Source organism: Etheostoma spectabile, chromosome 13 (assembly GCF_008692095.1).
Source record: "Etheostoma spectabile isolate EspeVRDwgs_2016 chromosome 13, UIUC_Espe_1.0, whole genome shotgun sequence".
NCBI lineage: Eukaryota > Metazoa > Chordata > Actinopteri > Perciformes > Percidae > Etheostoma > Etheostoma spectabile.
Genome location: NC_045745.1, coordinates 29400674 through 29412609, shown reverse-complemented (window position 1 = coordinate 29412609; position 11936 = coordinate 29400674). Strand labels below are relative to the sequence as shown.

The 11936-nt window shown below is 38.1% G+C and overlaps 1 protein-coding gene across 4 annotated transcripts in view; it reads right to left on the bottom strand.

Moving 5' to 3' along the window:
• Positions 1-265: 265 nt before the first annotated feature.
• The window catches only part of kcnip1b (Kv channel interacting protein 1 b), a 22133-nt gene continuing 10462 nt past the window's right edge, over positions 266-11936 (bottom strand). For 3 of the 4 annotated variants that reach the window (XM_032533561.1, XM_032533562.1, XM_032533560.1), the window contains exons 3-9: positions 3572-3696; positions 2679-2748; positions 2514-2584; positions 2290-2397; positions 2099-2203; positions 1636-1698; positions 266-965 (exon numbers count right to left, since the gene is read on the bottom strand). In XM_032533561.1, coding sequence (XP_032389452.1) covers positions 918-965; positions 1636-1698; positions 2099-2203; positions 2290-2397; positions 2514-2584; positions 2679-2748; positions 3572-3696 — 590 coding nt within the window. In that variant the 3' untranslated portion in view covers positions 266-917. Of the gene's footprint in view, positions 966-1635; positions 1699-2098; positions 2204-2289; positions 2398-2513; positions 2585-2678; positions 2749-3571; positions 3697-9640; positions 10071-11936 lie in introns of those variants that run through there. The other variant, XM_032533563.1, reaches the window with a different exon arrangement.

Genomic DNA, 11936 nt, shown 5'->3' with positions numbered 1-11936 from the left:
AACTTAAAGTCCTTTGAACAAAAACACAAAAACAAAAAAATGCAACACAAACTGTGCAACGCCAACACTCATAACATTGTTGACCGTCCGTTTTTACCTAATTTTTAAAATAATCATTTCTCAAAATCATATAATTGTCATTATAAACTATTCTGAAGAATAAATTTTTTTTAAATCGGCCATTGTTAATGCCGATACCGCTAGTTTCGGGAAATGCCTAATATCGGCCGACAATATCGGCCCTTTGATATATCGGTCGGGCTCTACTTTCTACAATAAGCTTTAGACTCTTAACAACAAGCACCATACAGACTCCGCAGGCAAGTGACAACCAGGTCAAAACAAAAGAACAGTGGTCACTGCAACAGTGAAGCATGAGATAAAAAAAATAAATCCTTACGGCCATATTTCCATAACAAATCAGACACATGTTTGGAGATAAATTAATAACCTCTTGCAAAAGCATGCAAATAAATTTAGGCAAAAAAAAAAAGAACGTCTTATGGAAAAAGAAAAAAGAAGCTCTTCTGGTTGAACAAATAGCTCTTTGCTGGTCTGGTGCAGCCTTGCGGTGTAGGTTCATCTTTATATCTCTGACAGACCAATCTTCTAGACAGGACTGAGAGCAATGTCTTTGTCACATCAGTCAGTTTGTATTGGGAGGGAAAACTCTGCAGGAAAGCTAAAAGCATTCCAGTCCAGTCTCATCATTCAAGTCATGGTGAGGGAATCTGACTGTATCCAGACCAGAGCTGATAGAATGGAACCAAGAGGAGAGACTGGATGTATTACACACACACACACACACACACACACACACACACACACACACACACACACACACACACACACACACACACACTCACACCAAGTCCTCTCATTTTCCATGTCTTTGTTTTCCGTCATCTCCTCAGGACCTACATCACGTTTTCAAACAGCTGCATGGATCTCATCATGATTTCATCCTGTGGAGAAAGACGACAAGTAATCAGGGCAGAATGATGCAATTAGGATTGTACGGAACCCCTGCAATAACGTTTGGGCTGTATAGGCTGCTTGAAGCAACTTCCACATGTAACATCATTTGTCTTTGCATATACACTATATTTTTCAAGTGCTCAAAAGCTGTAGACATGCTGATGTTTGGATGCTTTAAGTTTATTATCTTTGTGATGTTTAAGTCTATTTTTCTGCATGTGTGTATGGCCCTCATTTGGACTTTATTCATTTAACTTTTTTGAACATGTGGTGAATCTACATACATGTCTACATGCATTATTTGCTCGCTTACTGTCATTGTTATATGCATACATTTTTTTAATTATTACATTTTATGAAGTATACTACTTAGTTTTGTGTTTTGCAAAAAAAATTTCATCTGCATCTCATGGACTTCATTGAGGAAGAAAGCTCCAAAGGCTAATAAGAGAACCATTGTGCTTGGATTAAATATTAAAGGTATAAGAATAAACTTCTGTGCTCAAATTATCTACATTTTTTACATGCATATAACATCTCTAAGTAACTCTATTTTGATGCACTTTTGTATATTTAATTTAAACTTTGCACATATTACATATTCATGAAAATTAAATATAGAAATAGTCAACAATAGATGTGCAATAAATACTGTACCTCCTGGCAGGCTATAATAAACTCCTCCAAAGTCAGCACTCCATCTTTGTTTTTATCCATTTTCTTTAAAAAATAAACAAACAGTGTATTAAAATGTGTCTCAGTTCCATATAGAAGCAAATGTTTGACAGTTATTTTTGGAAATGTGTTAATTGTGAGCTCATGTTGCAACAATATTAGCATACAGAAACTGTAGCAGTATAGAACACCATAAAATAAGAGTTAAAAATATTGACTGCATTTGCACATGATATAAAACCTTGTAAGCCTTATTGGAAAACTTGTAGCCCAGATGCAAAGTGTCTCAATAAAACCAGACAGGGTCATTTGGGAAGCTACTGGGGTATTACAAGAGACATTACAGTAAGTGTGACATTGTTTCCCCTCATGCTGTGCACACACAACACTGTTAACAAAAAGGTTGACTATAGACTCTTGTTTATTATATGTGTTAGAAAGTCACCTGGAAAAAGGCATCCACATGCTGCTGTGGGACGTCTCCCTTTAATGCAGGGTACGTGTACTTGCCCATCATGTCATAAATGGCTCTCACAATCTCAGTCATTTCCTGAGAGAGGGGACAATTCACATTGTAGCCAGGCAGACTTTGGATAACACACTAACACTGTATACATAGTGACAGCACAGTCCCACCTCTCTGTTTATGTAGCCATCTTTGTTAATGTCATAAAGGTGAAACGTCCACTCAAGCTTTTCTCTCAGTGTTCCTCGCAGCAGTGTAGACAAACCCATTACAAAGTCCTTAAAGCAACGGAATATTAGAAAAAAAAGTTAGATTCTGAAAGCATCATAGAACATGATTGTAAGACATTTGTAATATTTCAGACAAAATGCAATTGCAAAGGAGGATGACTGACCTTAAACTTAATGGAGCCATTGTTTGTCGTGTCAAATGCATTGAAAAGATAATGGGCGTACATGCTTGCATCTGCAACAACAATGAAAATGAAAGTGTAAGGTCTCCTGTTCTGAAAAAACTTCACAGAGCACAGTGAAAGAGATACAAAAACGTTGCAATTTACCTCCATGAGGAAAGAACTGTGCGTAAATGTGTTTAAATGTGTCCTCATTTACAACACCACTTGGACATTCCTGTAGAAAGAAGATGGATTACATTCAATGACATCCTGTTTGTTGGAAGAACTCACTAGAACTGTGTCAGTCATGGCCATGTCCCTAAAGTAGAAGTAGGCTAGCCACTATTAGCCAGCATTGTTAGCATGCTAACATTTGTTTCACAACAAAACCAAAGATAGAACTGACACACAACTCACAGTTAGCAATATGTTGTTGTTTTTTACTTTTAGCAGAAAAATGCTTCTCAGTAATTGTTCATTGCAAGGTCTGTAGTTTGGGATACAAAGATAGTTTCAGTGAAGTAACATTGCTGCTGAGTTTCTGCTAGCATTCTGGCTCTGTGGATGACAGTGTCGGTTTGTCAGTCCTTCACTTATCTTAACTTATATCTTAACCATTCTTGAATGGATTATATATTGTACTTATTTCATTTTATTTTGTACAAAACACAAAAAAACTTCAACATTTGCATTATTCTCAGAATGTGTTTGGTGCTTACTGGCCAAAGCTAGCACGCTAATTCACCAAACTAAGATGGTGAACATGCGCCTATAGCCTACCAGCTAAACATCACTATGTTAGCATTGTCATTGTGAGTGTTAGCATACTAACATTAGCATTTCACATACAGCACTGCTGTGCCTAAGGAGCCTTCAGCCTCATATAGCTAGTAGCATGGCTGTAGACTCTTTGTCTTGTTTAAATAGAAACCTTCATGGCTACGTACTTTAAGGGATAAACAGAACTTTTTTTTCAGGGTGATCTAAATCTATAATGTTTGAAGTATCTGGAATGCACATAAGTAATCTAATAATAAAATCACAAGTTGTGTTATTACATTCTTAAAACCACGATAGAGGATCTGCAGCTCCTGTTTGCTGAAGTTAGTTTGGGCTTCCAGCTGGTCAAGACCCTCTGGTCTGTAGCACACCGTCGCCATCTCCACCTCCTCATCTGTTTTATCTACAGGGAAGAGAGAGAGAGAGAGAAAAAGACAAAAAGAAATATGTTTATTACACAGAATCATGTCAAGACTTCCACAATCCATGTTTAACACAGGTTCCTCCCAGTCTTTGGAACGATGAAAACTGTAATACACAGAGAAGAGACAACTAAGCAAAGCTGAAGAATGTTGTTGGGAAAAAAAAGGTCTCAAAAATATAATTAGATGGCAGAAAAGAGCGCTCACAGGGAAAGCAAGTGAAGAAGCAGAATAATAAGGCCAAAAGAGAATCACAAGTAAAAAGAGAGAAAGGGATGAGAAGAACTACATGTACTTTTACAAATAGATTTCCCCCTTAGGACTTTAATGGCAATATGGTACTCAGTATCGGTTGCTGTGGAGATTGATGGTGGTTAATGATGTGAAGAGTTTGGGTCCTGCTGTGGCCAATTGTTTGTCTCTGTGACTAGAAGACATCCACACACCAATGAGTTCTCAAACAGGAGCATACATCCAAGGGAACACAGCCGCTCATAGTTTTCTGTGGAAGTCTTTATTGCATTCACTGGCAGAGGCAGGCACTCAGAAAAAAATGCTGAAGACATAAAACCTAAAGTAGCCTTATGTTTGGGCGGCAATACAACATATTTACACATGGTGGTCTCTGTAAATTTGGTTACTTTTATATCCCAACTGGAACCTGTAATATAAGCAATATATTTTGCTTTTACGGAAACCAATATAACATGATATATATACTTGGAAGAATTCTTTCAACACAAAGATCAAAACCCTGTTAAATCCTATCATATTCCACATAGAGGTTGACCAAATTATTGACTTTACAACCGCTCACATGGACCTCCAAACAAGCTGACAAGCTGTGTCAGCATCGGTTGGCTCCGTCTTTAAGAAAAGGAGATTACAGTGAAATGATACGTCTGCTTTTTGGATGACAGCGATGACTCACTCACTTCAACCCACTCAGCAGCGGTGTTAAGGTTAGGCCTAACGCTGAAACTGTCTCTAGTTTCATACCAGAGGCGATCTTAATTTGAATTAAATATCAAATATCCTGTTGGTCATCCACCTTCTAGGAATTTGATGAGGCATCAACTGTATGTGGTGGTAAGTGTCGAAAGCAAGCGTTAATTAGCTGCAGCTTTGGTCTTCTTACAAGAATAATTGCTTCTACTTCTATCGTTGAATCATCTTTAGTTAGAGCCTGTTTGTAGTGAATTTCAGTTTCAATCTATGCACAAAGGTTTCAAATCTCAGTGTGTTTATTGAGCTCAAACCAGGCTTACAAACATGTAGGTTAGATACAGTATTCAAAGGCTTTCCTATTAGTTCTATGCTAATATAAAAATAAATTAATCAAAATATGAGTTTGAAAAAGATCTTCCACATGTACCAAAAAACTATAGGAATAACCCAGAGAGATGCCAGCTTGTTTTAGCAATTTAGTGTAAAATTATCATTATCTGAAACAGCCCCTTTTTAGGCACCATGTACTTAAGGTTTTGTGAATGCTAAACAAAACAAAAATATATATATATATATAAATGAAATATTTACTGTCAGTTATCAGCTGACCAAATTAGTATGGTGCTGTCTCGCTTTGTCTCAATCTTCCCTCCATTGTCCTTGCCGCTTCTCTCCTTGACGCTTGTTGTCATGGGGATGGACGCAAAGGATGAATGTGAACCGTGGTGCGTACACTGGATCAACTGATTAAAAAAAGAAGTGTCAAACACAATTTGTACGTGTATCTTCCCCATGAGTAAAAGCATCTGATCAAATGACAACAAAACAATGAAAGGCGTTGTTTTGCTGTTCTGTACACGTGTGTTTGGGCTGCTTTTCTGCAACATATGCTATATATATACTGTATACATACAGCATATATATTTTCCTTCATCATATTTATTGTACATATGTATATATCTAAAACTAAAAGATTTACTCTTACAAGACTCAGACACATAAATGCTGCAGACTCTGTGCCAACATTCTCAATGTTGATGCTTACAGGCAAGGCAGGAGTGGATGCAGATGGTGCAACAGCTGCTTAACACATTCGTTTTCATTAGCATGGCAGAGAAGTGTTACATGATGAAGTGACGGAGATAATTATAGATCAATGTCAGATGGCGATTTCACGGACAGCCCGCAGCTCTGTCATACTATTAACTACAACTGCTGCAGCAGCTTCAGGCCAACACACACATACACACACACACACACACACAAACACACACCAAAGCCCAAGCGTTAAAAATAATGCATAACAAGAGTTTCACCAGACATCATGTCACGTTCCCCAACTGTGTGTACTGTACAGATTTGGGACATACACTTATATTCTTTCTTTGCTCAGAGTTGGAGGAGAAGACCAATATCACTCACATGTCATTGCACTACCTGATATTGTTGTAGTTTCTGCTCCTGTGTTTCATTAACTCCACACACTCTGGATATCTTTGTTATCTGTATTTTTATTTTTTTCCATTACAAGTACTTACTTTTTCAATATTATTCATGGCCACAGGTAAATATAATTTATATATTGGTTACCAACTTTTTCTATAATATTTGAATTACATATTCAATTTAATTTGAACGTCACTCACTTACACTGCAGTATTGTTTTCTGTACTATGGCAACCGCACTTTACAATACCTTTGTTTGACGCCACTTCACATTCAGTCACACCCTCTGCTCACTGTCTATTGTTTGCCTGTTTGTTTGTGTGTTTACTTGTGTGTTTGTTTGTTTTGCTTTTGTTGTAGAAAAAGCTGCTGTAATAAGGGAATTTTGCCGCTGTGGGATGAATAAAGTATAATCTAATCTAATGTTTGTTCAGTAAAAATAATTCTACAGCCAGCCAATGTTCTGAACAGCAATGTGAACCACACATAACATCACATACAGGGTCATTTCTCCTCTCGAAACTCTCATCTCACCTTCCCCTCTTCATTTTCTCTCTGCCGCCATACTGTTGATGTATCCGTGATATCACACTACACCATATCATATTACATGACACCATATATCATACTGATATTCTATTCTGCTCTATTGATCTTACACTATGTTATACTATAGTATACACTTTGCCATATTGTAGCACTATACTTATACTTCGGTTATTTTGTTCACTATACTACTATATATACATACATATGTATAGTATAGTATAGTATATATTATATAGTATATATACATATATATATATATGTATATATACACAGTATATATATTATGTACTGCTGCACTGTTTACCGTGTCTCCTTCCCTCACTATATCACAATGTACGTACATATAATACTATATTATGGTAATATGTTACATGTTACGTTAATATGACCTTCCTGCAGTTCCTCCCAGTGATGACAAAATTCAAGCAAGTCAATCCGCCCACCAAAGAATTAGTCAGGAACATAAAAAAACACATCTGCAAAACCCAAAGGTGTCAAGTAATGAGGTACAAATACTTTGTAACCTTACTTTAGTTTTGGGAATTTTTGGGTATCTATTCTTTACTGGAGTAGTTATTTTACAGACTTTTTACTTCAACTCCTAACACTTTGTTAGCAATTATCTGTACTTTCTGTTCCTTACATATAAGGATATATAAATATATAGCCTCGTTGCTCCTATTTCAGCTCGGCTTCAGTTTGGCTTGTTTTCCTTCCGGCTTGTCATTGTTCAGAAAAACACCCCAAAAATCAAAAGTCTATCAGGATAAATCGTACCATCCAGATAGAGTGAATTTGACTGTGGTTGGATGAGAAGTATAAACATTTACCATTCTGACACCCCGTTGGTTTGTACGCAATCCGTTGCACCTGCACATGACCCAAATCCCGTCACACCACAGCTAGGAAGCAGAAGACGTATGTAGTCTACTACGAACATGTCCGTGGCAGAGACTCAACAGAACTCGAGCAAAATGTCCCAACCAAACACCAGCGAGGAGGTTGGTCGCCAGGGAGACCAGCCAACCCTTCTACATCCCTGGCCGCACCTGGACATTTCTTTAAAAGGGTTGGCTGCAAAAACAACTCCTTTTGAACGCGCTGCAAGCTCTGCGCACCCAAGCACCACAAGCTAATTGTTTCCAAAACTTGCTGTATAGTCTCATTTGAAAAAGCATATTGATGTTTTTTTTCCCACTTAAATTACTTTTACTTTTATACTTTAAGTAGTTTCGAAACAAGTACTTTTACACTTTTACTTGAGTAAAAAGCTTGAGTTGATAATTCTACAGAAGTCCTTTTAAACCCTAGCATCTATACTTCTTCCTGAGTAATGAATGTGAATACTTTTGACACTTCTGGTAAAACCACAACGTGCCATTTGTACAGTTCCACATCCTAATGGAACAAAGAAGATATCATGTTGTAATTAGTGAGCTTTGCTGCCATGGTAATTTTGACTGTGGACAAAGCAGGGCCAGCTGTTTCCCCTAGCTTTCAGTCTGTGTGCTAAGCTAAGCTAACTGGATGCTAGCTGGTAACGTTAGCTGTATATATTTATGGCACAGACAGAAAGTGGTATCAATCTTCTCATCTTATTATCTGCTAGATAAGTGTGTTTTTCTTAACACCAAACATATTCCGTTATTACTACGCATAAGGCTATTTAAGTATGACAGCAATTAGCACATTTTGTTTTTTATTTGATCATATTTCACATTCCTGTCATGGAATGACAGAAGCTGTTGCTTCAAGTCTACAGTCTGGGTTGTGACTTTTGTCTGTGCTTGTGTTCTTGACAACGCAGACACTTCAGCCACATCCATCACACTGGTGGCATACAGAATGGCTGGTACTGGTGGCCAGTGACACAAACAGACAGAAATATCTGATGTTTTTTTATAAAGATTTTACAGCACATTCACTGTATGTTGTGTAGGCTCCAACATCCTATTATATACACTTAGCTTTCTGACTCAGACTTATTTTTAAACTGCTTTGCCCAACCTCTGCCCTGTTTCTGTGACACTCAAATCCCTCCTGAGGATCAATACAGTCTGATCTTGTCTCCTCTGTACCTCTGCACAGCTTGCTATGCAAGACACACTTTAATGGAGCGTAAAAAAAACCCGGTATGACCTCTGAGCGTTTTGTTTAAAAGGCTTTTGAAAGGCTTTTTATTAGAACTAGGACGAAAGCGTCCATCTCATCGGTGTAAAAACAAACGGCGAGCACCGCCTGTCTTGTGAGGTGCTCCGTTTAGAGAGAGAGTAATTGCCGGTTCATCTATTTTATTTCTGTGTCACGCTGCTATAATTTTGTCATTCATCGTGGCTGAGTATCGTTCACGCTCTCCTCCTATACCCCCACAACCCAGTCTCCATGACAACAAGGATCTCAAGCATAAGGCCAGGGAGAGGTTTGCTATGTGAGCTGCCTTTTAATTCACATGCTCTTGCCTGAACCCTCTCCCCCTCTCTCACTCTTCCACTTACTCACACACTCACACATTCAATGACCATCCTCACAGAACACACACATGGGGTCATAGAGTCCTGCCTCTCCAGTTATTTTCAAGGACATCCTACTTCATGGCGCATTGTAATCTCTATATCGTGACCACAGAGTTACGCCAGGCACTTCTCATCGCTTGTTAGCTCACAGATATAGTTATCACTTCCTTCTGTCAAAATTTCCACATTTTATTTACATAATAGCTATTCATTTTTCTGCTTTTCACCATTGTATGTAAACAATTGCATCACTACTATCAGTTAATGTACTTTACATGTACCTGTTAATGTCAAATGTGCATGTGTGCAACACTTACAAAAACAACATGGAACACATATTATGAATTACTATTTATTATCTGAAAGCTTTCTTTCTGTGTGTTAAGTATACCTGCACACTATCTCACTTTAGTATTCTGTTGCTCTTTTTTCTTCACTCCATCTTTTTTTCTGACTAATGTTGACCTACCTCTGGATGGTCTCCTCTGCTTGGTTTGCATTGTCAAAGTGCCCACCACTGCACCCATGTTTCCACCGTGGAAACCAGCCTTGGCAAACAACCCAAAGAGTAATAGTCCTCTATTTATTTCACAATTTTGTCAGTCTCTCGTTGTGATCTGCCTCCACAGCTTTGAATCTTAAAGTGGCTTTGCCCCTGTTGATTCCTCTCACTGCTATCAGATCTGTTACTGAGGGACGAGTCTCTTCTTTAAGCGGATTCTCTTGGATTTCTGATTTCTCTCTTGAAACACACACATACACACACACACAAGCTGCTGCTGGCTTTCTGCGCCACTCCCTCCGTTCTGTGCCTGATTCTACTCATCTGTCAGCCTTTCCCCTATTTCTAGCTCCTACCTCCTCATGCCCTCATGATGTTGTGGAGGGCTGAACCGATGCAGTACTCCGTAACAACACTACTACACACAAGTGAATGGTAGCAGGTGAAAGACATGCATTTCAAGGTGACAGTTCCCTGTTCTTTACCTATTCTTTATTGCACTTTACTTTAAATTGGTGCTCTTCTCCCTAATGTATGGTTTATACCATAATGAGCATGGAGATACGTACATGTTAGCTTTGAAGCTCACTTGTGAATGTGTATGTGTGTGTGTGTGTGTGTGTGTGTGTGTGTGTGTGTGTGTGTGTGTTGATTTAACACAAAAACATGGCTAGACCTTTCCCCTCTCTCTGATTCAGAATCAGAATTAGGTTTATTGCCAAAGTAAGTTACATTTAGGAGGAAGTTGCCTTGATGGTCGGTGCATACATAAACAAACATCAGTTGGTCGCAAAGGACAACAGAGATTTAGTGATCTGTTTTTACTGTGATACAAAGAAAATCAAAGTGTTTATAGTAATGACGTCAATTAATATTAATCTAGCAGCTTCCAGCTATGTTCAATGAAACTGTGTGCATTAAGGGAAGGAACACATTGGGAGTGAGTAATGTTAATTTTCCTACAAGCAAGGGAAGAGCATGAGGATAAAAAAAATCATACAGGGTTGTTGGAAGCAGAATTAAGTGTGCATTACAGTATAAGTGCTTTTGCGATGTAACAATATCCTTCCCTGTAGTAAATGCAGCTAATGAGTAAAATATGTGTTACAGGATATTACTACAGTCTGTTTTAAGATTTGATATGTTATGTGCCACATAAGGGCATTGGTTCTCAGAAGGACTCAAACAGATCAAAATTCCCACTGATTTATTCCATAGAAAGATTATTTAAAAATTAATAGCTTTGGAATGTGGATAGGCACTGAGTAAAGTGCAGAACATGTGAATGTTTTTTTTTAAATATATATATATATATATTACAACGGCTGCAGAGCAGAACTGCTCTGCTCTCTGTGCCTTACTCTTTCTTTGTGTGTGTATGTGTTTGTGTGTGTCCTGTGATTGCCTTTTGGAGCTGAGGCAATGACTTAAAGCGCCCATATTATGTTCATTTTCAGGTTCATAGTTGTATTTTGAGGTTGTAGCAGAATAGGTTTACATGGTTTCATTTTCAAGAAACACTATATATTTTGTTGTACTGCACATTGTTGCAGATCCTGTTTTCACCCTGTGTGTTAAGGTCTCTGTTTTAACTACAGAGTGAGACATCTCACTTCTTTACTATCTTTGTTGGGAGTTGCTCGTTTTCCAAGTTTGCACGCGTGTGGAACCATATCTTGGTTATTTAAAACAAAGCATATGGTAGCATCCCAGAAAAAAGTGATTTCTTTGATAATATGGGCACTTTAACATGCACTGATTAATTAAACATGCTGTAAAGTCATGCGTAATGGAGAAATGTACACCTCTCACGCAAGGGGTTTTACCTTTATCTTTTCATTTTTGCATCGCAATTTCTTTCACTCAAATACTGCCACACTAAAGTTACCTCTTACACTCTTAGGCAGGGATATCCACAAAGTTGTATTCCTTCCTGGAAAAATCAGCACAGCTCATCTGGCACCAGGAAGCATATATTAAAATTACGAGTGATACTACAGATCTTTAGACAATCTTTCCTGTCCACTTGCAAATATAAAAGAGCCCCCTGATACACAAACACACACAGACAGTTGCAGATGGAGATTAAAAAAAAGTATAAGTAAACCGTTTTAATCCCCATGACAGATGTTTGCCATCTGGAACTTCCTTTATACAGCATATCATCCTGTGGCGTGACACTGCACTGCTAACAGACCCCATAATCTCCTCATTATTTTTTAAGCAGTTCCCAATCAATACGACTCAGCTCAACCCCCCCCCC